General features: G+C 50.3%; 8 protein-coding genes across 8 annotated transcripts; 4 read left to right on the forward strand and 4 right to left on the reverse strand.

The window, feature by feature from the left end:
* On the forward strand, window positions 1-1,317 carry AKAW2_10707S (uncharacterized protein; the record flags this gene model as incomplete). Its single annotated transcript, XM_041690179.1, has 1 exon — window positions 1-1,317. One exon carries the CDS (start codon window positions 1-3, stop codon window positions 1,315-1,317), a length of 1,317 nt encoding a protein of 438 aa, XP_041537427.1.
* A 1,778-nt stretch (window positions 1,318-3,095) lies between these two features.
* AKAW2_10708A (putative TBC domain protein) lies at window positions 3,096-5,651 on the reverse strand (the record flags this gene model as incomplete). The annotated part of the gene is made up of 2 exons (XM_041690190.1): window positions 3,096-3,476; window positions 3,534-5,651. 2 exons carry the CDS (start codon window positions 5,649-5,651, stop codon window positions 3,096-3,098), a joined length of 2,499 nt encoding a protein of 832 aa, XP_041537428.1.
* Window positions 5,652-8,251: 2,600 nt separating this feature from the next.
* AKAW2_10709A (Mo25 family protein) lies at window positions 8,252-9,734 on the reverse strand (the record flags this gene model as incomplete). The annotated part of the gene is made up of 5 exons (XM_041690201.1): window positions 8,252-8,491; window positions 8,559-8,831; window positions 8,890-9,365; window positions 9,477-9,537; window positions 9,630-9,734. 5 exons carry the CDS (start codon window positions 9,732-9,734, stop codon window positions 8,252-8,254), a joined length of 1,155 nt encoding a protein of 384 aa, XP_041537429.1.
* A 631-nt stretch (window positions 9,735-10,365) lies between these two features.
* Window positions 10,366-12,264, forward strand: AKAW2_10710S (protein arginine methyltransferase RmtB; the record flags this gene model as incomplete). The annotated part of the gene is made up of 4 exons (XM_041690213.1): window positions 10,366-10,603; window positions 10,737-11,150; window positions 11,211-11,448; window positions 11,514-12,264. 4 exons carry the CDS (start codon window positions 10,366-10,368, stop codon window positions 12,262-12,264), a joined length of 1,641 nt encoding a protein of 546 aa, XP_041537430.1.
* Window positions 12,265-12,464: 200 nt separating this feature from the next.
* AKAW2_10711A (uncharacterized protein) lies at window positions 12,465-13,578 on the reverse strand (the record flags this gene model as incomplete). Its single annotated transcript, XM_041690224.1, has 2 exons — window positions 12,465-13,509; window positions 13,571-13,578. 2 exons carry the CDS (start codon window positions 13,576-13,578, stop codon window positions 12,465-12,467), a joined length of 1,053 nt encoding a protein of 350 aa, XP_041537431.1.
* A 483-nt stretch (window positions 13,579-14,061) lies between these two features.
* SEC18 (AAA family ATPase SEC18) lies at window positions 14,062-16,678 on the forward strand (the record flags this gene model as incomplete). Its single annotated transcript, XM_041690235.1, has 4 exons — window positions 14,062-14,183; window positions 14,243-14,395; window positions 14,449-14,761; window positions 14,813-16,678. 4 exons carry the CDS (start codon window positions 14,062-14,064, stop codon window positions 16,676-16,678), a joined length of 2,454 nt encoding a protein of 817 aa, XP_041537432.1.
* A 1,316-nt stretch (window positions 16,679-17,994) lies between these two features.
* On the forward strand, window positions 17,995-18,809 carry AKAW2_10713S (uncharacterized protein; the record flags this gene model as incomplete). The annotated part of the gene is made up of 2 exons (XM_041690246.1): window positions 17,995-18,403; window positions 18,472-18,809. The coding sequence occupies 2 exons, from the start codon at window positions 17,995-17,997 to the stop codon at window positions 18,807-18,809; spliced, it is 747 nt and encodes a 248-aa protein (XP_041537433.1).
* Window positions 18,810-21,097: 2,288 nt separating this feature from the next.
* On the reverse strand, window positions 21,098-21,969 carry AKAW2_10714A (KxDL motif-containing protein; the record flags this gene model as incomplete). Its single annotated transcript, XM_041690257.1, has 3 exons — window positions 21,098-21,179; window positions 21,385-21,537; window positions 21,662-21,969. The coding sequence occupies 3 exons, from the start codon at window positions 21,967-21,969 to the stop codon at window positions 21,098-21,100; spliced, it is 543 nt and encodes a 180-aa protein (XP_041537434.1).
* Between the last annotated feature and the right edge of the window lie 2,524 nt (window positions 21,970-24,493).

A 24,493-nucleotide genomic window follows, 5' to 3' on the forward strand; every position in this document is an offset into this window, starting at 1 on the left:
ATGAACCAGCCACTCCCGCCGCCCCCGGGCCAATGGCAGTCCTCGGATGACTCCATGCGACAATGGCTCCAGGCCAAAGCGGAGGAAGATCGGAGGAAGCAGGAAGAAGAGAAGACGCGCCAAGAGACCTTGCGACTCGAACAGCGGAGGGTCGAACAAAGCATGCTTCGTGATTCCTTGCAGGCCGGTGTCCCACCTCAGATGATCCCGCTCATCTTCGCCGGCATCAGTCCCGGCGGTCTGCCGGCATCGATGCTCGAACTTACTCAACAATACCTAGCTCAACCCTCTGCACCTCGCGGTCCTGCTCCGCAGATGCCTGTCATGTCTCAGACACATCCCCATGCCCAGCGCAGGCCTACACATGTCCGCCAAGACTCCCGTACCATTCCCTCTAATGCATATGTTGCTCCACCGGTGCACCCTCAGACAGTGCCCCCTCCGGGAGTCCTGCTATCCCAGCCATTGCATACTGTTGGAGCCTCTCCTACCCCGCAACCGCTGGGTCGTCCGTCAGTATCCAATGGCCCCGCTGATCCACGCTTTGCTGTTGCAGCTATCCCTCGCATGAACCCTGGAGAGTCACAGCTCCAGCCGCCCATCAATCTCAGTAACGTACACTATGCCCCAGGATCGTCTATCCCGTCAACTCAGCCTCCCCGAGGCAAGTCATATTCTGCGTCTCGCCAGTCCCCTCCATCCCTATACTTCCACCACTGGGTTCCTCCAGGTCAGACGGCAGGACATGCGCAATCGGGAAGAGGTAGGCAGGAATCACCGGGTGCCGTACAAGGATCTCGGCAGGTTGACTCCAACATTTCTCCCGGACGGAAGAGGAAGGCCCATGGGGCACATCATCCCGCGCCATTGCCATCGTCTCGTCCCCCGGAATCCTTTCCTGGCTCTTCGCAGACATCTCAGCCAGGTTCTCCGGCCCCGGAATATCAGACCGAGCAAGCAGCACCGCCGACGCATCACCATCACTCTCTCCCAAGATCGAGTGACGCATCTGCTTCGTACCAGATACCGACTGATGATGTGAAATGTGAGCACCGCAGTCGAGGTACTAGCCCGACCCACTCCTCAGAACGCATGATTGTGGATGATGCTAGATCAAACCAGCGTGGTCGAGCAGATAACGAGGACAGTTATGAAGAGGAAAATACCTCTGCAGGACATGCCACCTCGCCCCACACAGTTCGGGTACAGCGAAGCGAAGCAGCCTCTTATCACGACCCTCGCGGCAGTCCTGCCCGCTCAGCAACAGCAAAAGCTTTGCAACTGTCCCAAGAGCATAATTCAGCCTCGGGGCACTAGGATGAATGTGGTTATCATGGGGCTTATTGCTGTCTCGAATGCCACACTTATCAGTGAAGACTAGTGACGTCCTGCATTTAGAGCCATTGCCTTTGCATCTACCAGATGCATGTTAGCAATGGCACGGAAGGGTGTTGATCACAAATTTACCATTCTGTACTTTCAAGGATTCCTTCTCTTGATTCAAGCGTTTTTGGATTTGCTGCAGATACCATTCTTCGTTGCGATCCTCCTATGTTATTCGTTTTCGATTCTTTTCGTATACCATATTGATATATGAGTTACCCTCGACTGGATCGCAGCGGTCACCAGAAATCTGGTGCATTTCTGAGCTCTGTTGTCCTGCAGCTGGGCTGATGGGACTGACCAAAAGTCCTGAGAAATATATGTTGATACCACAATGCGCGTGATTAGCCTTTTATAGAGGGTGGATTTGTGGTTTTACGGAACACAATTGGCAATGTTGCTTTGGTGGAGACGTGTTGGAGATATGTTGCCGAGATTTTCTATGATGATTTGATACAGTCAACTAGTTACGGTTACAGATGAGACTCTAGTAGACGAGGGACTAGCTAGCTAGCTACATAGGCAAGACCAGGGTAGATAGATAGATAGATAGATGGATGGATGGATAGACAGTCAGGATCGGGTCCCCGCACGACAATATCTGTGGAGGCTACCACCTGACAAGTTTGTATGAAACACAAACAAGACATGAACAACGTCAAAGATAGACCACGAAGTAAAACTCAAGATAAGACAAGACAGGCATACAGACAGACAACAAAGAAAAGAACCGATAACGATAGAAACAAAAATAAGAATAAAAGGGGTATCAGAGTCAACAACAAGGTATTAAGTATGTAGTTGGTTTGGTCCCTAGTATATAGGAGGGTGGGTCGGGTAGTGTGCAGTGTAGTAAGGAAAAACAGAAACAGGTGACAAGAGACAGACAAACACAGTAAAGGAAATCTCACAAGGGAAGGGCAGCAGATGTATAGATAGTAGAGTGATAGACACAGAGGACAAGTATAGGAAATAATACGGAAAAATGAAAGTTCACGACTGGGTCGGGGTGGGTTATAGTGATGGTTAGGTATGTATGTATAGTGGATGGGTGTGTGCAGCATCCATCGTGTATCTGGATCTGTGTTTGGACACGGAGGATGTTCAGGTGACAGACAGGCATATGTCTAGACACATTGGGTCTTCTTTCGAGAAGAGCCGAAGAAAGGTAAGGTATGTATGTAATTAACGATGAAAGTGAGCGTGCGACGTATGTATCTGTGTAAAGTGTGCAAGTATGTAGACCGACCGAGTATGTATGTATGTATGTTGTATGTATGAGATCCATTCGTAGTTCGAGAGACGGACAAACAAACAAACAAACAGACAAGGGTTGTTGATTGCTTGTGTCATCGAACGAGGTAGTGAGTGATTGGTATCGTGATGTGAGAGCCGTCAAAGAGATGTAGAATCCATGAAATAAAAATGTAAAGAGAAGTAAGTAGCAATGTCGAAGAAGAAGTAGAATAACTGTATTATAAATGAAAGAAACAAAAACGACTTTTGTTCATTCATCAAGAATTCGTCGGGGTCGAATCGTAAAAGTGGGTAGGTATGATGTGGAGGGTGAGGATCGAGTAGTTAAGTATATTATAAGGTAGGGTTGTGCTGTATGTATTATCGAAGTGAATCTGCGGATCTAGTCCGCGCCGTAGATAGAGGTCGTCACATCACATAACTCGATTATTTGCTTTGCTGCAGCAGCAAAGTCACTAAGAGGTCTTTTTGCGACGGTGCACTTTCCACTCTGCTTTGGCGACACGCATAAATAGCTCGATGTCCTTGATAGGAACCCAGCTGGTGAGGACTTTCATGGCGTTCTCGAAGTCGGATTCGAGTATGATGTCGCGCATGCCGTCAATCAGGGCGGCGGAGGTCGCGTGGAGGACATCCAGTCCGTTGCCAAAGGCACTGGTGGGTGCGTCCTTTTTGCTGCCTTTGCCTGAAGAGCCGGGTGCCGTGAGGTCGTCGGCATCGCCGAGGAGCATGAAGACGTCCCAAACGCGGAGTTGGGCGGGAAATGGGATAGAGTAGTTGAAAAGAGTCAGGTACCACCGTGTGCCGTATGCCGTGGGAGGAATGCCAAGTTCATTCTATGAATTGGTTAGAGCCCTGTGTCGAGGTGTATGGGAAAACGCCGTTTCACTCACCAGCTTGGCAGCTACCTCTCCTTTTTCTAGCCACTCTCGTTCAAAATCCCCCAAGGCCTCCATGAGGCCTGAGAAGCCAGACTGGTACAGACGCTCCAACCCCCGTAATTGCCAAAGTCGCACGAGCATGATAAATGCATGTTCTTCGTCGTAGTAGGCGAGTAGAGTCGCAGCCAGGGCAGCCATGCCCTGCACGTATCCCGTGTCTGGGAAGTACAAGGACATCGCATGAAGTACTCGGAACAATAGTCGTTGGCCTCCGCGATACCGTCGCCGGAACATGATGTGACTGGTGATGGTTCTCGGAACGTCTATATCGATCTGGACATCATCGGGCGATGAAACCAATTGAAATTCATTGAATGCTTCAATTAGCTCCTCTTCCGAAGGGCTATCACTGTGCATTCTGGCGCTGGATTTCAAAAAGGCGTACCACGCGGTCGCTCGCCATCGGTCGGGGATGCCTTTCCATGTCCGCTCAATCAGTTTGGAGCTTGTCGTGTCAAACTCGAATGTCATGCCACCGCCATCTCCGCTCCGCATGGGGCGGGCCATCTTGGTCCATTTGTCTTCCCTTTCCCACTCTTTCTTTCTCGCCGCGCGGGCGGCAGCTGCATCCTGTTTCTCACCCGGATTCAAAGGAGCTGTCGGGTGGGTGAACATATCGCTCGCCTCATCTTTGACGCGGCGATCGCGATTGTGTGGCAGATGGTTGGCGGCCCGACGAAACCGCGAGGTTGATCGTCGCATCATGGTCGTGCTATACATGCTGTGAGAAGAGGTTGGCCGTATGGAAGGCTCGGACATCTTCCGCGTCGGGGAGCGGCCTGTGAGGCCTGAAAAGGGACGATTTCCCCCGATGGCCGAGGGTGGACGGATGGAATGTTTCCGTCGCGGCGTCTCCGAAGCCATAAGTAGGCTGGTAGAGACACGCTGGATCGGACTGGGGTCAATCCCTTCGTTGGAGTTGGACGTCGGTGATCGGATGAAGCCGTACCGGTCGACATCTCCAGCCTTGATGTTCTGCCAGTACTCAATGCCTCCAGCTAACTCGTGAGCCTCTCTTTTGATTGCTGGTCCGTTCTCCGGACCGAGAGACGACACCACACTTTTAGTATCCACTGACATACTGGGTCCAGAAAGACGAGAGGTCTCCATACTGGTTGGGGTATCTTCCCACAAGATACCATTCTCCATGGCCATGGATTTTGCTACTTCTGAGTCTGTCACATTTTCTTCGCCCTTCTCATACATCAGCCGTACCCGTCGCGACAACATATCTTCGTCCGCAGAGATGGCTCTGCTTGCCATGGCGCTGTGCCTGACTCGGAGGGCCGAGACGGGCTTTGACCGCCTCGATGGCGTCTCGATGGTCTCCGGCTCTGTGCTATTTTGTTCCGACGAGGCGACATCAGGTGACGCCGGTTCTCTGTCATCAGATCCCCGTTGTTGCTGATTGTCCCCATCCTGAATTTGTTGTGCCGCCTCTCGTCGTCTTGCTTCCTCTTGTTCAATTTGCTGTTGTAATTGGCGTTTCGATTCCTCCTTGATAAGACTTCCGCGCTTGGAGAAACGCATCGATTGCGGTCCCAGACCATCGAGAGCCGAGTTTGGGATATCCAGAGCAATGCCATTGAAAGGGGCTTGAATCGGCGGTACAGGGGGAGCATCGTCATCTCGATCGAACTCACCCGACTTCTTACTTCTCAGACCGCCCCATCTGCGCTCCGACCACCGCGAACCGGGACGAGATCCTGGGCGGGATGCAGGACGGGAGGCGGTATCATTGACAATGATACTGGGGATGCTGTTGCGCAGTGAGCGCAAGCTCACAGTCGAGGCCCCAGCCTCTGGTAAGGCAGTGAACCTGTTCCGCCGCGATCTGGCATTTTGTTGCGACGGCGCGGACCCCGGTTGATCCCAAGCACTACCGGACGATGCGCTATGCGATGTTTCCTCCGAGCACGAAGTACAATCCACTGGGGTCGGGTATGAGGCGGAGCGAACGGCGATAGGGGCCGTGGCGGCGATGGTGTCGTCGTAGGGAACGGTCTGGATGGTTGAAGCGGAGTCGGACATCACGACAGCAGGAACAGAAGCGGATCGCGTTTCTACCATTATCCTGGCATCGCTTGCGCTCTTAACTCGAGTGGAGGTGGAATACTTTCTGGACGGAGCTGCGAAGGGCTTTTGAGCCTTCTGGACAAGCCGGACGAGACGGTGGTGCACGCCGGTTTAACCAAGGGGGGGCGAGGGCGCGAGCGAAGGAGGGAGGGACAGGGAGGGAGGCGGGGAGCGTAGCAGGACTGTAGCCACAAAGGAACGGATGTGAGAACTGGGATTCTGGCACGAAAAAAGGGTCACGGATTGCGATTGATTAAGATTTGAGAATTATTAGGATTAAGATTAAACGGTCACACGACGGAAAATGAACGACACTGGGGGGAAGAGGTCTCTTGCGCAGCGAACCATGGCCCCCAAAATGGTTGCGAGGAACGAAGGCGGACGAGCAAAAGGGAAAGACGGCGGAGGGAAGAAGAATGGCTGGACCGCGGCAAAAAAAATAAAAATAAAAATAAAATAGAAGTGAGTGAGAGAGCGTCAGTTCAGTCAGAGCCAGGCTTGGCAAAGGTGATAGCTTGCAAATAATAATGATGAAAAAGCAAGAATAATGAAAAGTGAAAAAGAAAAACAAAAATATGGTAGGATAGTCGGAGAAAAGACGATGGGTGAGAGAGTTGGAAGGAGAGAAAAAAAGAAGAGGATTCAAGGAATGTGGTCACAATGAGGTGTATCTTTCTTTTTCTTTTTTCCCAATGAGAATTGGAGAATGAGGAAGCGGAAAGTGGAATGGAGAATCTCACCCTCCCGTTGATTTTGTATTGGTCGAAAGGAGTGTCTACTTGGAGTAGTAGCAGTAGGAGTAGGAGTAGTTGTGGTTGTTCATGAACAGTAGAAATACTAGGTAGTAGTAGCAGTATCGCTACCTAGTAACCTACCAGGAGTCAGCCCTGACAATTGATTCCCTCCTCTTGAAAAATTCCCGTTTCTATTGGGGAATAAAAAAAATGACGAAGAAAAAAAAATATAATAATCAAGAACGAGGAGGAGGACGACGACGACGACAATAACGTCTCCTTCTTGTCTTCAACCAAACTCCAAAGGCAAGGATCACGAAGGGGGGCCTGCGATCCACTATATTATAATTAATTTAGTATCATTTAATTCCTCGGGAGGGCCACGCAGCAGTGGATCTTCACACGGTTAATTTTACGTTGGACTTCCCAGATTTTTGATAATAATAGAAATGGATACACTGCTAGTATCTAGTCTATCTAGAGAAAGTGACTCCATTCAATCCATTGGTACAGGAACTGAAGTGGGAGAGAGGGGGACATTTATTCTCTGTTATTATTATCATTTCCTCCTATCTTTACTTACCATCTTATGCGATCGTGGGATTTGGTTGGGGGGGGAGCAGCATAATTTCATCCCACGCCCAACAGACAACGTAACGGTTTGTTTGCTGGCCCGGCTGTCTTATTACTCCAGGAGTTCAAAACTAGTGTACTAGTACTGACTAGTCCACGGATTTGACTGTTTGACGGGTTGATCTTCTTCTTCTTCTTCCTTCCTCCCCCCTCGTTTTGCGCACAAACCACCAGGAATGAAACTGGAAATTGGGGCTCTTCTCTTACTTACTCCTCCCCCTCCCTCGCCTATCATGAGAGAAGCAATTACTTCCTACTTACTACAGTAACTTCTGTTAGAGTTTCATTCCTACTATCTACAAACTTTTCGTGCCTATTTGCTTTACTTTCTCCTCCTTTTGCGGTTTGGAATTTTTGGGCTTGTAATTTCTCTTATTTATTTTTTACCCTTTAATTCTATCGGCTAGGTAGGGGATAGCGTCGGCTTCCTCCCTACTCCTAGTAGAACTACTAATATTTTAGGTTGCGAGATAGACAGCAGGAGTGGATGATACTGACCCGGCCGAGGAAAGGGGAAACGTCAAGTCTCTCACTAATTTTCCCTACTACGTAGAAAGTACACTAACTAATCTACTAGCAGTGGCTTCGCTTCCCTCCCCCTTGACAGAGAGGGATTTTCGCTCAAGTGAAGAATTCAGTCAGGTCTGTGTGAAATTCTCCGTCCTTCGTCTACTGCAATTCTACAATATTATATGCATGGATGATGATTTTACAGTTCCCGGTTTTTATTTCCAGGATCTCTACAGAAGTATCTACTACTAGTAGTATCCCGTAAAACACTACTCTGATCCACTTCCATGATTTGCCTACTGACTTTATCTACATCCGGCGTTACTTACATGCAAGGACTACTGCCCTTTAGGGGCGATTCTTTATTCTCGTGCACTTCTTCTTTCTGCCCTTCTCCTTTGGCCGGCTTTCAGGGTTTTCAGGAATAAAATAAGAAGAAAAAAAAAATCAAACCTTAATTCTTGTCCCCTTTCTTTCCCTTTAGATTGTGACAACCCACTGTAAAAACTCCGAGAAGGCTAGAAACCAGCTTGCCTTCAATGCAAACAAACGGCACCGCGGCCTAGCGTGCCCCCAGTGCACACGGCCCTCCGACGCAGACCCGCACTTGGTCGACAAAGGAAAAGCAGGGGTAAAAAGCATATTGGCACGGGAGGATCGATAGATTGGCCGTTCCCCTGCCAATGGTCGCAGCTTAATTCTTCATTCACAAGGCCTTCAGGCCACTGCTGCCGTGTTGATGCCGGAGCGAGACGCTTCGCGCGCGGACCGTGCTGGCTCAATCGGCTCCTTGGGAAGAAGCTCAATCTGGCGCACCAGGAAACTCTTCTCATCCGTAAATTGATCGTCGTCCGTCCGGTCCTCTAGGAACCTCGGTAAGAACTTCAACAGCCGATCACGGTTGTTGATCAGGATCCGCTGCACCGCAACCGATTTATTGGGGTTCGCAACAAACACCTGTAATGTAATAACGGTCAGTGGCCTGGGTCCTTGCAGCGGACCAAGCTAGAAGTTGCCCACATACCTTGAACACGTGGAAGCCCTCATACTGGACCATCTTTCGGTCGTCCCGCAGCAGTTTCATACACAGCTTGAGGTTCTCCCCACTCTCCACATAGGCCATCATCACATTGTAGTTGGTTCGGTCCAGGAGGATCTCTCCTAGTAGCTTGATGCTTTGTCGTTTAGTGACATACGAGCTGGACTGTACAAGTACCTCGTTGAATCTGGAGAAGAAGAGGTCAAAGTTCGTGGCCAGATAGCCCGTAACGATGGATTTATGGCGGGTCAAGATCTCCTGCACATCAGTTAGCTTCCGGGACGGCATGGTGTCAAAAGCCGACACAAGCGCTCACCCTAAACGTTGTGAAAGAGTCGGCACTCAGTTCGAAGCTCCCTCGGTCGATCCAGTAAAAGAACCTCCAGAATATGCCATTGCCCTCTTGAGGCACGCCCGGCTGCACCTCCGTCAGTCGAATCGCTGGCTCCCCCTCTTCCGATTGGTCATAGAGGATGATCGCCGCGATAACATCAAACTTCAGCGCTTCTCGCAAGATGGTGCCGCATGGCATGGCACTTTGGATATGCTCGTAGCCCTTGCACAGTTCGATGATAATCTCGGGTCGTTTGTGGACAATGTAGGAAATGACAGGAGGGTCTGCATGGCTTGCATTGACGGGTTTAAAACGGAGGATGTGAGAGAAGATAGTTTGTGTATCTTTTCGAGCTTCGAAGGGCAGACGATGAAGCCCTTGGGCTAGTTCGTAGAGCAAATCTTCCTGCAGGGTAGCCTGCACTAATGCTTGGACTTGTTCGGGGGACACCTCAATTTCTGAAAGGTAAGCTCACATCAGCCGACGTCCATTCCGAAGCCCATCTGGCGCCCCTGCACTTATTCTGGGAGAAAAAGGGCTATTGGTAAGGGTTCATGCATGAGACATACCTTGAGTACCCTGGACAATGAGTTTCATCTGAGATAGTTGCTTCGCCAGATCATCTTCGACCTATCGGGGTACGGAACGGTCAGTACTCCTTTGTTTTGGAAGTTGCTTATCGGCAGCCGCAAATGTAAACATAACAGATCGGAGCGACGAACCTTGGCAGTGGTTGGCGATTCTCGAAGCCTCACCAAGAGTTCCTTGATTGATCTGGCAATGTCCGAAGGCTGGCGGGACCGACCGCGATTGAAGAAGAAGGCCATGGTTGTTGTTTGTATTGGCAACAAAACCAAAACAGGGAGAGAGTGTGAAGGTGGAGGGGATAGTCGCTCCTCGCGGGCAGCACACTAGCTATAGGGACATGTAAGGGAAAGCAGGTCAAACAAACAGAGTGTCACAGACTCTCTGCAGCTGCAACGGTAATCAGTGGTCCACAAGGGGGGTTTGTCTGGCAGACGAGCAAGAGGGGATCGTTTGGTCTGGAAAGCAGTGAGGGAAGCGGTGACGCTGTTGTTGGCGGGGAAGCCGATGGCCTCAGGCTGTTATCGCAGTTCTGGGCCCGTCAGGTGGATAAACATTTGGAACAAATCAACCCAATCCAGTCCCAAGCCGGCGGGGCTGCCTTTTCCGAGAATTTTCTAATTTTTTCCCCTCGATTATTTGACTTTTTTTCTCCGGCGGGAATCTCGACTCAACCCCTCCTCAGGTACTTCCATACCGAATTCTGTCGGCAGCAACCATTAGCTCCGACATTCTCTTCTATTCTTCTTCATACCTAGTGACAGTGTCTTTGGTTCAATTTCATTTGGTTGTCGCTTAGATACCATAATATACCAGTCCCGCTCCTACGAAAAATAACCGTCTCAATTGGTTCTGTTTCCCCGCAGTTGCGCCATGTCTGCTTCCGCTCTCCCCTCTGAGCGTCTGCCCAGAGACGATGATGCACGCTCCGTCTCTTCCGATAGCTCGGATGTAAGCAACGAGGAAGGATGGGAAGATGTCGAGCCCGATGATGATACCCAGCCCGTCGTGGGCCTGTTCTCCGAGAAGGTTTACCCCGACGTGCGGGCCATGCTCAAGGAGACCAAAGACAAGTACAACTTTGATCTGCGGAGGATTCAAAAGGAGCTCGGTGTGTAGTCAATTGTACTTGGATTTAGCATTTGCTATTTCCTTCTGCTGCTCAAGCCCGGACGATTGTCTGTTGGTCGATACATTCGATATGAACTATGGCTAACCTATCTCTACTTGTGTTTCACTATCAGACCTGGACTTCCTGGGTACTATCAAGTTGGTCAACTATGTCCGAACTCAAGTGAAAGAAGGCAACATGTCTCCCGACGTCTCTTCCGCCGACAAATTCGAGGACGATGCTTACCTGAAGCCCGTGCTGGAGGATGATGCCCTTCTCTACAGTCTGGATGACATTGAGGACGAAACCCCCGAGACAACTGGTGGTTCTGACGCTGAAAGACGCGTGATCGAACTCCAGGAAGACCTAGAACGCCTTCAAACCCAGTTCTCCGAGTATAGAGAGGCCGTGCAGAAGTCTATGGAGGAGCAATTGACCAAGGAGGATGAGAAGCTCGGCTCTACCCTCAGTGATGCGTCCGCACAAAAGGCCGCTAACAGGGTCGAAGAAATTGACGCGGACTACTTCACTTCTTACGCCTACAACGGTATGATGTCCTTGATCCCAGGGCTGCTTGGTTTCTGATACTAACGCGCTTCTTATCTAGGAATCCACGAGTCCATGCTCAAGGACACCATCCGCACTGATTCCTACCGCGACTTCGTATATGAGAACAAGCACGTGTTCAAAGATAAGGTTGTCCTCGATGTTGGCTGCGGAACTGGCATCTTGTCCATGTTCTGCGCGAAGGCCGGTGCGAAGAAGGTTATTTCGGTCGATAATTCCAATATCATCGATAGAGCCAAGGAAATCATCTACGAGAATGGATTTGGTGATGTCATAACGTATGTTTCGCAATATCTTGGTTTTATCTAGTTGCGTGACTGACAGCTGATACCTAAACTTCTAGGTGCATTCGCGGTAAAATTGAGGAAGTCACGCTGCCAGTTCAGCAAGTTGACATCATTATCTCCGAATGGATGGGCTACGGTCTACTGTTCGAGGCCATGTTTGACTCGGTCATTTACGCTCGGGACCGGTATCTCGCCCCCGGAGGACTCATGGTTCCCTCGCACGCTACGCTCCGCGTCGCTCCCTTCGCCGACCCTGACTTCATCGCAAACCACATCTCATTCTGGAAGAGTGTGTACGGCTTCAATATGAGCAGCATGCTGACTGGTATCTATGATGAGGCTCTGGTTCGTGTCGTGGAGCCATCATCGATCCCTGGCCAATCTGCCGTTTTCCTTCCCCTTCCTCTACATACCATCACTGTTGAGGAGCTGTCGTTCCTGAAGGAATTCCAGGTCACTCTTACCGAGGACATTGACGCGCTGGACGGTTTTGCTATCTGGTTTGATATCTTTTTCATGCCTTCGAGGGACTCACCCATTGCCGACGACGCTGTTCCGTCCGAAATGCAGAAGAAGGGCATCGTCGCTTTCACCACGGGACCTTATGGTAAAGAGACGCACTGGCAGCAGAGTATCCTTCTCATCGACCATGAGAAGAGAAAGGGCGTCGCCTTGAAGAAGGGCCAGACCATCACTGGAAAGGTCGGCTATCAGAAGAAGTCGGAGAAGTCCCGCTCCTTGGACATTACCATCGAATGGGATAGCCAGGATGGCGAAAAGGGTTCCCAGAAGTGGGGTCTGCAATAAGTTGCAGGTCTCGTTGCAGACTCATCTTCAGTTTGAGTAAATAGATAGTCTTGAAAATGCGTTAGTCATAGACAAGGCTCGCTACCTGTTTCCATCGACTAAGAGTACGACTCAACGAATGTAGCTTTAGATCGTGTACAAGAGAGCCTAGAGTTGTAAGCTGCCCATGAAGTTCTGGTGTGAGTCCGAAGTTGAACACTTCAACGTCTCGATCGGGAGTCTCCGTCATGGCGTCTGCAATCCCTGTGTCGGTGGTGTCGATCATGATGAGAACGATGAGACCGCGAATCAGAATGGGAGGTTCGTCGATGCGAACGATCTCGACTTCTATCTCTACGATGCCGATGGTGTCGACGGGATCTTCCATCCTTGTCATCTCGACGCCTATCTGGGGAGGCATCGAGTCTGAAGCCTTCGATGCTATCCTGCGATGGCGACCTCCTACTGCGGTGAGAAGATCGATTCTTCTCCGAAGCCTTCAGAGCTTCCAGCTCTCGACTTCGTTCCTCATTCCACCTTTTCCTCTCCTGCTCAACCGTCTTCAACTGGCGGACGCCCTTTCTCATCGCCGCGAGCGGGTCATTTGCATCCATCCGGGCCTTCTCCCTTTCTCTCCTTAATGGGTCCTCATTTCCCCAGACGTCCTTGCTTGGCATGGATTCAGCAGCCGCGCCCTCGCGTTGCGAAGACGAATACCAAGGATCTTGGCCAACAGATTGTCGAAACCCAGCCGCATTAGAGAATCGCATCGTGTATTGGTCTTCGAGCTCTCGCTTCTTCTCCTTACTCTCCTTTTCCGCCTCTGCATTCTTTTCCACGGGCTTGCGCTTCGCCTCTGAAGGAAACAGATCAATGTGACCAGTACTATCATGAAGTGGCGCATCGCTTGACCGAGCAGCGGCTTGCTGCGCCCGTCTATCCAACGCCAACTGTGCATCCTCCTGTGCAAATCTAATGTCTCTATCCGTGTCATCCTCTCCGGCCAAGCGCCTTCTCTTTCTAAATCGGCCTGCATCTTCTGTATGACTTTTCCTTTCTTGTGGGCGGGCGGACGGCGCTGGGGGCGGCGGAGGTGGTGTTGAAGGCCGTTCGCCGCGGAGTATCTGGATCCTTCGTTCGGCATCAGCTTCTTGCATGAGACGCTCTTCCTCCTCTTCTTGGGCTTTGGCCTGAGCTTCGTCGCGCCGAACGCGCTCTATATTCGCTGGGTTGTAGACATTCCATGACTTCTTGCCGAGGAGGTGACTGCAAAAGGACACTGTAAGTACACAAGCATGCTAAGACAAGGGGAAGCGGGTATACTGACAGAGGCATCTTTAAGGTATGAGAATGTAATGAACTGGTGGGGATGGAGGCGTCAGTTTTCCCTCCGGGATGCGTGAACGAGAAGCAGCGTCATTCAGACCGGTCGGCGAAGACGGAGGTGGGCGGACCGACCGATGGGGCGGGAACCCTGGGTACCTTACCTACGGTCCATGTGTCGCGGGCGCTGGAGCTTCCCCCCCATCCAATGTGAGACCGCCACCTCTCATTATTCTTCTTTCTTTCCATCCTCTACCTCACTTCTATTCCATATATTCAGCTGCCTATACTCAACATCACTTTTTGCTTGCGTACTCATATACTATCTAGTCATAATCTGGTCATTTGAGTACTTGACCTCAAGGCAACAGCTGCTGGCAGCATCGCTTCGCCACATTCAACCAGCCTATACATACCCTATCCTCGTCTGGAACTCATTGTATTGCATTTCCCTTCTAATTCGCAACTCGAAGTCCTCTTCTATCTGGCCTGAAGATGTTCAATCGCAACAACTATCCTTCCGTCCCTAATCCTTTCGGCTCCCGCCCCTCTCGAGGTGACGGTTATACCAACCCACCTCAAGGACAATCCCCCTACCCTTCCAGGTCGGGCGCAAGGTATGGGCCTCACACGGCACCATAATGAAATAACAGTGGTTGATATGCTTGGTAATTAGTCCCGCAGGATACGGAGCGCCACCCCAGTATACGGGAAGGCCGCCGCAAATGCCTCCGAGAAACCCCGTTGGAGAGAAGCCTGTGAGCTCAGGCCGATCATGGACGCTGCGTCCTGCCAAGAGCCCGGATAATACGTATACATTTGGGAACCTGTATGTTCAAGTGTGGTCGCTGTCTTGCCTGCCCTTCTCCTAACTGTGTCTAGGGTTGCTGTTTCCGCCCAGGAATTCCCACCCTCCCGCGATGGACACGATCTCCTCCTACTCATCAACGGTCTCTACGTCTTCTCCGCGCGCCCTCTCGATGGGTTCCCACCGGGACAAATCAGCATGTCTGATCCTCAGCGGACATGGGCTGGCGTCGCTTTCACGGATACCGTTTCGGTGCAAATCTACGACCCCTTCAGTCAGGGCGGACAGGCCTACGTTGGTTCTACAGATATTGAGGTTGGGTTTGCTGGGAAGAAGCGGGTCGAAACTCCATATGATCAAGATGAGCTGGCAAGTGTGGTGATCAGGGTACGTTCCCCCATTTCCGGTGGAAGAAAGAGCAGCAACTGACCTGTGCAGAACTTCGAAAACCAAATCTTCGCCCCCGGCCAAAAGATATTGATGGATCATCGAAGCATCCCACTTCTGTTGACCGTCAAAACCGTTCAGAGAGTCGATCTATCCTCTGAGAATGCCAGCGGTGGCAGTGTCGAGACGGATCCTACGGCGCGGGGTATTCTCACTAGGCACTCCCAGATTACATTCTTCAAGGATGCTAGTACTGGTATCAACTTGAAGCCCTCCAACCGCCGACCGGCGGCGAACTCCATCATTCAGCCTGACTTTAAGTTCGAGAACATGGGCATTGGCGGTCTTGATTCCGAGTTCAGTACTATTTTCCGTCGTGCGTTCGCGTCCCGTATCTTCCCTCCGGGGTTGGTGGAGAAACTGGGACTCCAGCACGTCAAGGGTATCCTGCTTTATGGTCCCCCCGGAACGGGTAAAACCTTGATTGCTCGTCAGATCGGAAAGATGCTCAATGCCCGGGAGCCCAAGGTCATCAACGGACCCGAAGTGCTTAACAAGTACGTTGGTCAGTCCGAAGAAAACATTCGGAAAATGTTCGCAGACGCCGAGAAGGAATACAAAGAAAAGGGAGATGAAAGTGGTCTTCACATCATCATCTTTGATGAACTGGACGCTGTCTGCAAGCAGCGTGGCAGTGGAGCTGGAGGTGGTACGGGTGTTGGGGACAGTGTGGTGAACCAGCTGCTCTCGAAGCTGGATGGTGTGGATCAGCTCAACAATATCCTACTCATTGGAATGACCAACAGAAAGGACATGATTGATGAGGCGCTGTTGCGTCCTGGTCGTCTTGAAGTTCATATGGAGATCTCTCTTCCTGATGAGAAAGGCCGAGCCCAGATTCTTAAGATTCACACCCAAAAGATGCGGGATAACGACGTCATGGATGATGATGTTGACCTGGCTGAGCTGGCCCTGATGACCAAGAACTTCTCTGGGGCTGAAATATCTGGTCTTGTGAAGTCCGCATCTTCTTTTGCATTCTCCCGGCATATCAAGGCGGGCACGACAGCCAGCATCAGCGACGATGTCGTGAACATGAAGGTCAACCGGTCCGACTTCCACCATGCGCTCGAAGAGGTCACACCTGCGTTTGGTGTCTCTGAAGAAGAGCTCTCTAGTCGTATTCAACATGGCATCACACACTTCTCGCCCGTGATCAACGAAATCCTCAAGGAGGGCGGCCTGTTCGTCAAGCAAGTTGCCGAGGATGAATCCTCACCTTTGTTCTCAGTGTTGCTACATGGGCCCACTGCAAGTGGCAAAACGGCTCTCGCGGCTCGAATCGCTATAGACTCTGGATTCCCCTTCATTAAGTTGATCAGCCCCGAAGACATGGGAGGCTTCAGCGAAACGGCCAAGGTCCAGCGCATTATCAAAGTATTCGACGATGCTTATAAGAGTCGTACCAGTGTTGTCGTCATCGATAATCTCGAGAAGCTCATCGAGTGGGTTCCTGTCGGCCCTCGCTTCAGCAACACAATCTTGCAGACTCTGCAGGCCGTGTTGAGGAAACATCCTAACAAGGGCCGCCGGCTCTTGATCATAGCAACCACTACGCAGAGATTTGTGATGAAGCAGCTTGACTTGTTCAGCTCCTTTGATGCCGACATCATGGTTCCAAACGTGATGACCTATGATGAGCTCAAGCACATCTTGGAGCATTCTGGCGCATTCAACGAGCAGGAAATTGGCCAGGCACTGGCAGGCATTGGCAGTATATCCGATGACGGTACCATTGGAGTCGGTGTGAAGAAGATCTTCAGTGGGATTCAAACGGCTAAGAAAGACGTGGATAAGGTTGGTCGCTTCGTGCAGGTTATCAACAACGCTATCGAGGCAGAACGTTCTGGTGTTTAGGGAGCGTTTGCTGTTTCTCAAGGTCTGGGACCATCTTAAGATTGTCGCTACGTTGGCTATTCGCTTGTACGCTTATTTAGATGCTAAACTCAATAATAATATGGCCTGTTACTAGACATGGTGCACTACCCAGATAGTGTTGTTCCTTGCAGCTATGGCTTGCTGTGGTCTGAGCCTGGGGACTGTGCACCAGCTGATGGAATCTTGGTGACAGTGCGACGAGTCAATGGCGACAGGTAATTGTCGGATCATGTTGAAAATTACAAAGAGCTTCAAATCTTTTCGATTGGATTGCCCCGCCAAAATCTCAACTGAAGATATGGACCCATTCTCTTACTGTAGACATCTTATGGTAGTGGGAAAAGTACGATCAGAACTATATGAAAGTCTACTAGTATGAAGGATCATGTAATCACAATAGATTACCTTTTGCACTATACTTTATGTTGAAAGTTCGAAAATAATACTGAATGGTATATACTACGGAAAGATGCTTTGGAATAGAATAAATCTTCTTGAATAACTAAACGACATTATCGTTCACAGAGCTCCTTTTCCAACGTAGTATAGAGGCTATGGTATCGATGCCTCCGGCTGTTGTAGACGCCTGTTCTCCCTGGAGTACCTTTCGAAGGAAGCCTGGGGGTTAATGCTAGTCACACAAACAAGAACTGACCAATATCATCCTACAAGACCCCCCACCAGTACGATAGTATTATACTTCTTGTGATGGATCTGCCCCCCCCCCCGCTTTAGCTGCAGGATGAGACTGCTTCTGAGTGGAGACTCATATCTCATGTGTTAATCCTGACCCTCAATTGCATCTTGGTAGCTCAGCGGTCTCGATAACAGACATTGGCTATTGGGTAGTTATGGAAGATTCCTTTGGAAGATTCCGAACTATTCGCGTCCGTATTTGAATCTGCCTAAGCTCTATCATAACATAACTCATTCGGGATGATGCATGATTAAGGTGCCTTGATGCTAGGTAAAGCACACTGCATATGTCGCTACCATGCGCAAAAGTGCCTGTATTATGTATGGGAGTGAATAACTTACAATAACGTGAATTGTATTCTATCGAGATCGTGTGGCAGGGAACTAATTCCCTCGTCCACTTCACTTCGCACCCACACCTGCCCTCTTCCCTCTTCCCTCTTCCCTCTTTCCTCCCATTTCCAATCCTTTGTATCTTTTGCTTGCTCCACACCTTCGAAAGTCCTTTCCTTACTATTATTGCAGCTCTTGCTTCGATACTTCTGGATTACAACACTCAACACCACCGCAAAAGCTACTCTACATATCTATCAACAACGATGGCAGCGTGCACTTTCACACCCAAACAGATCCTGAAGAAGGAGGTGTCACAGAGAGAATATGAGTTCCTCCAAGAATGGGCCCCCGACACTATCAAGGACTACACTCCGATCAAACCTGGCAATCCGGTAGACAGGATGCCCAAGCATCAGACGATGCCCAGCCAGCCACTCGTCCAGAGCCCCCGACGGGCTAAACCTCGCTCGCCTCTCTACGAGGAATGGAAGGTTCAGCCAAACGAGGCGGCAAAAGTCACAGGCGCTTCTGTGAACATGGAGAATAAAACTAACGGGATGATTCCTCGTGCTCCTACTACCAACGTCAGGGTCAATGGCAGGCATCCTAGTAACTCGTTGGACACAAAGATCCGCCAGCAGGAGCCGGTAAAGAGTAGTCCTGTTTTACATAGTAAGTATTAAGTCTCTTTTTGATGCCTCAATATAATAACGATCTCTAACGTTTCGCGCTTTGAACAGATCATTATGCGAAACCCACCGCTAGCACGAATAACCGAGTTATCGCGAACCCTGTCCCTAGTGTGGCATCCAAGTCGGGAGTGCCCAGGCCTGGGCCATATAAACCCGCGGAACAGAACAACAAGAGGGTCATGGTGAGCCAACGCAGGCCACCTCCACCGCCTTATGTATACACCGCACCGAATCGTAAACAGTTTCGAAACGATGACTTGATCAGATGGTCGGACGGGATCAAGACTCTGAGCGGAGCTATGGCCTACTTTCAACCTACTTTCATTCAAGACCCGTGGAAGGATCTGAAACCTGTTGTGACGAAATTCCTTGAGCGATACTGGTAAGACTCTCAGTGTTAGTTCGAAGTGATCGTTTTCGCGACGCATTTTCTGACATGGGTGTAGATGAGTTCAGATCAGCAGGAAATCCTTGAGATGGTGGGAGTAGTAGGACCTAACTTGAGAAGGATATGGTATCTACATTGCTGTGCGATGGCTATATGACGTCGTGCGGTTGTCAAGTGATGTGTTAGGAAGATGCATACTGATAACTTTCGCCGAGTAGATGAACATACGTTATCATCAATGGGAGAATAAGCGACACTTGACGGGCATGGACGCTTCGAGACGCTCTAGGAAGTATTGTTTTCATTCCTTAGTTCAGAAACGGTTAGCAAATGAGTAGCCCCTAAGGCAAATAAGAACAAGGACAATCAATTCAGTTTTAGTTGATGGGAGATCTATAGACGCTAGAAGGTATGCCAAACAACCACCTCAGTATGCATCGTATCAGCGACATTCATAGTTGAGTGTAGATGTATTGAGAGCCAATTGGGCAGCCCAGATCCAAATATAGTACACCCCTCAACCCCGAGCCCCTGATCAAGTTAGCCCAGAAAAATGAAACATGCTGTACCGACCATCCGGGCAAAGTCAGACACTCTCATCTTGAGAATAGAAAAATCGAAAAACAACTATGAGGATCACATAAATGTCACACTAACCGGAAATCAAGTAAAAAAAATATCGTAAGCTTCACCCTAGAGATTCATGCATGACTAACCGGGTAATCAAACGTTCCTTCCTTTTTCCACCAAGCTCTCGATAGTTGGCACGACCTAAAACGGCAAGCACGGCCTTGGTCATTGATAGATCGACTTCCCCCTTTGTCGCATATTGATGGGTGGTCTACTTAGGGGTAGACAAGTACTTCTGTCTCCCTCTCCGTCTCCCTCACACATTTGCGAATCGATTGAACTATATTCGTGCTCACGCACTATTATGGTGCTAATCGATCTATTTCTGTGTTGTTCACTGGTGACTAGTATGTGATTGACTAGTATAGCCTTTATTTCACGTACTGTTGGGCTTCCTCCCCCCCCCTCCCCCCAGCCAGGGGATGATGTACAACTCCACGTCACGGTAGTGGAATCCCCCTCCTATAACATTTTACTGCAAGTATTCCACTAACTGTCAAATTGAAGGCTAAAAATAGGGTGACGCATATCAGAACATTGCATCTTAAAGCTAACACAATGTGCTCCACTGTCTAGAAGCTACCAACCGGCTATCGACCCCATATTGCACCTTCCAACACAAATATGCCTTCTGAGTTTGACCACTAAGTATTCAAAGTTTCACTTCGTGCACTGCAGGGTTAATAATAACTTCTGGCTAATATGACAATCATCTTATGGCCATTGGACGTGTGACACAGTTGCAAGTCGACGCCTGGAAGCTCCAACCACAACCTGTACCATGACATGCATGACCAGCCTTAAAGCGGCAACCAGCGCGTTCTAACCATAGGGCGGAGCGGAGCAGGCGGTACAGCCATGTCCGCTGGCGGAGTGGAGTCAGCAGAGGATCCAGTTCCGCTCATCCAAGGTGGGGGTTCCCAAGGACGTCGGCAGCCGGGAATGACGGCAATGGTCCCCCCACCCTCGAGTCAACACATACGTACAGAGGGATCTGGCAGTCTAAGCTCTAGTTCTCCTAAGAGCTATACGAAGAGTAGAATGTATCGCCGAGAATGTCGCTCGTGAGACTCGGGGACATCCCCTGGAATGCACTGCAGGATACCTCAGAGGACCGTGCCACACTCCCCCCCACAAGCCCATCCCGCTCTAAAGGTGATTTAATTTACTGTGATTCGGGTTGGCACATGACCCAGCCCCTGCTCGTCACAAGCCTGATTGTGACTCGCTTTTCACCTGGTTGCTTTGGGCTGATGCACAGTGGGCCGCATTTCTGGCACGTGGATATTACCTGATGGCTATGATCTCACCCGCCACCGCAAGCGCGACTGCTGTCGATGTTCTAGAGAACCAGAGCTCGAAGATTGAATGTATATTTCGCCAGATTCAACGTACTATGATAGAGCGACGCGTCCACCCAAAGACACGGCGCCCGAGGAAAAAGCAAAGACATGTACCAGCCCAGAACCCCTTCAGTCGCGAGATAACGCAAAAAGTTCAAGTCGCTCTTCAAAAATCCACGCCAGATCCGAACCCAGAAAACCAATTTTACCCTATACAAAACCATTATTGTCGTTGCCAAATAGAGGTGCGTGCCTCCAATAATCTGAACCGATGTGAAACCGGACCGAGCCAATATAAGCCCTTAGCTTGGGATTAATTGTCGTCGAAAGTGTACTTCTTGGTCGCCCGTCTATACTCGTCGGGAAAGTTATTCTCGGCCTTCGCCTTGAGAGCACTATGTACGTGATTGGTTAGTGTTTAGGGTATTCGGAATAATGGAGGCTTCGGCTGGGATGCAGCACCTGCTGCAGCAACTGCGCTGCCAAGAAATATCTTGACAGCGGAGCGCAGCGGGCGCCTGTGCTCCCCGCCGGCGGAGCGGACTGCCTCAACTGTCGTATGTGATACAGGAGGGCTCTTAGGAAGACTTGGAAACTCACTTCACACGCTTCTGAGTCCATTCCAAGTCACGCTTGGTCTCGCGAGCAACTTTGATACCGTCGTTAAAAGTGGCCCGCACTCCTTTTAGACGACGTTGGGCCAGGGCTTGCAATTCCAAAAGCTCGCGCTGTTTGGCGTTCAGCTGACCGGAACTATAGTTTTACACGTCAGTTTGTTTGTTGTTCCCGTCTCACTCTTGTTGCATGCCGGAATCCCAAAGTAGTCCAACCCAAAGGCAGCTGGAACCCTTTTGGAATCGCAAAGAGGACTGCTTACGTTTGTGCCTGCATTGCCAATCCCCTGTCCAAAGGTGTGGGATCGAAGACGTCCTGCATGCGGTCGTTGAGAACGTCGACAACATCCACACCAGAATACGAGGCAGAGCTCGTTTCATAATCGCCGCCAATGCTGCCAGAGCTGTAGCTGAAACCTGCAGAGGTGCGGCTTCCTGCAGTAGTGCTAGTGTCAGAGATATCTGGAGGAGATCCAGAAACTCTGGTAATGGGATAGAGGTTGGCAGGAGCAGGAGCCTTAGAGGGAACATTGATGGGAAGAGAAGGAGACTGATAGTGATGGGTCGCCATGATGATTCGTCTTGTTGCTTGGTTCACAGGAGCTTCGAAACGAAGACAATGGAGGACAATAAGATGAAGAATCTTCAGTCGCAAGGAAGAATTGAGGTCAAGCTCCAAAGGGATGGAGGTGTATGGGAGGACACAACGGAAGGATCACGAGGAAGAACGAATGCACGTCAATCTGATAACCGCACTTGATGAGGTAGAAGAGAAAGAAGAGGAGGAAGAGGACGACGAAGGATGAGAAGAGGGTTTATATAACCTTCACCGGAGGGAAGACCCTCCGGCGGGAAAGTCCATGACGAGGGCTGTGACCTCAATTGAGAGGGGGGATGGGATGGGCGATTGATCCATTGGGCATTGGGCCATCCCCGGAGGTTTCTTTCCCACCCCCCCTTTGACACTCACTTTCCCAATTCCTCCATTTCTCTCCAATCCCAACCCCCCAATTCCGCCCGTCCCTCACTTTCTGGCCGCCAATTCGCTCCTTTCTCCGAATTGACCCCGCTCTGGCTTGGAAAGCGAAATTTTAGGGGAGATCTATGAATGGCCGGAGCCTGGTCCAGGCCGTCCCATATCTCCTCCACTCAGTCCCCAACCCGCGCTCCCGTGGCGATTTTTGTCGGGCATCCAGTCTGTCTCAGGTCAGATTCCCCATCCTCGGGCTGCGATGGACAATGGGGCCACCGGAGATATAAAAGGGGGCTGTGATGACGAGACGCCAGCTGAAGTGCTTCTGATTCCGATCCTCAGCGGACGTGCGGAGTTACGTATATTTTTTCTTATATTGAGGACTTTTAATGAATTATCGATCTTTCACAACTCTCTTACCCTGTCTTCTAGCTCTCAGCTCCCGTGAGAGGTTTCTGTTGTCTACCCTTCTTTCGCTCTACCGTTTCATTCTTTCATCCACCTTCCGAATCCCGTGGGCTACCCATGTGCATCAATATCAGGAGGCTGGGTGGCTGGGAAAGCTTGTGTGCTGCGGCCTGTGATAGAAGAGCCATTCGACTGAAGGACGACCAACGGCGATAAGAGTTGCGTGACTACGGAATTGCCGAATCATGAGACGACCAACCGCGGTCTTTTCATCAGCTATGTCACCGCTAGTTGGCATAACCTAGATCAGTCCCCAGTGTTTGTCGTTTCTTTTCTGAGAAATCCTTCCGTTACTCGACGCAATTCATTTCGATGGGTGTGGATACCAGCGGGTTGAAAGCGCTTGCAGTCAAATTCTCTTCAGCTAGGTTAGTATTCTGTTTCCTGTCGAGAGAAATGGGTGACGGGATTTGCATAGCAGAAAATGCATGCAAGGGTACTTCAACACGGGATGTATGAGATATGGAAACTGACAAAATCACAGGATCTACAATGCTTAAGAAAGGCCAGAATCGAGCATCATGGGTTGGCGTTGGACACCTCTGCATATGCCGGAATTAAATTGTGAGGGGGAGAAGGAACGCAGAAAAATAAAATGAGGAAAAAGAAATGAACGAAAGAGGGCCAGAAGGTGGGCAGAAAACCGAAGGTGGCCTTGCCGCATGCTAGCTATCTCGGCCCAGCAACCTAGAACCTCTCAGGTGGCACGGCAGGGCAGAATTACACCCCTGAAATGGAGAAGAAACCGTGTAACCGACAGGGTTCCTTCCTGGTGCCAGATTGATGACGTGCGAAAGAACGCAAGGCCATCCGAGATTCCGGTACCTGCAAGTGCTTCCCCCTTTCGCTTATCAGCGGCTATGTGTGATGTTTCTTCAATCATGGAAATAATCTCAGTCAATGAGCGAGATCACACACCCAGGGCCTCAACGGGACAAGCGCTCTAAACGCCGCCTACGTGTGCAGTTCGACGGCAGATGGGGCCGAGTGGATCTGGATAGCACCTCATTGGGGTTTGCAGGGAACAAAGAGTTCATTGCGAATCTGATCCCTTAACTATGATGGCTTACCCCCATGAGAAAATTACACAGTCTGTTACGTGGGAGGACAGTCATGGCCTTGGAGCCCGATCCCAAAGCTGACTATAAGGGCAAGGTACAGGGAAGGTCAAGTCGAGGCGGCGAGAGGGGCACCAAATTGAAAATGGGATAAGGTCAATACGGGACAGAATTCTACTCCGACAGGTTGACGGGATGGATACAATTAACCCATTTCCATGCCTGGCTGGGTTGCTGACTTCATCGAGAAAACACCACTCAGAGTCTACGCCGAGTTCACGGTGACATCCGCTGACAGGCCGTCACATCCAGTGAGAGTCGGTTCCTCGATCGTCCCATGTGGGCACCATCATTGCTCTACTACCTTTGCTGCCTCACGCTATCTGGAGGTTGTCGCCTTACAATATCGACTGTGCCGTCTGCCTTTTCACCCAATATACCCAAGAATGCCTAAGCACAACCAACTCCAGGAGATCCGCGGGTTGATTACACTCAAGAGGAAGGCCTTTTTCACTTGGCCATCAGCCCGACCGGATTAACGGGTAACACAGAGGCCCAACGCGAGACTTGAGTCTCACACAAGCTTTCAATCCCCA

This window comes from Aspergillus luchuensis, chromosome 1, assembly GCF_016861625.1.
Source record: "Aspergillus luchuensis IFO 4308 DNA, chromosome 1, nearly complete sequence".
Classification (NCBI taxonomy): domain Eukaryota; kingdom Fungi; phylum Ascomycota; class Eurotiomycetes; order Eurotiales; family Aspergillaceae; genus Aspergillus; species Aspergillus luchuensis.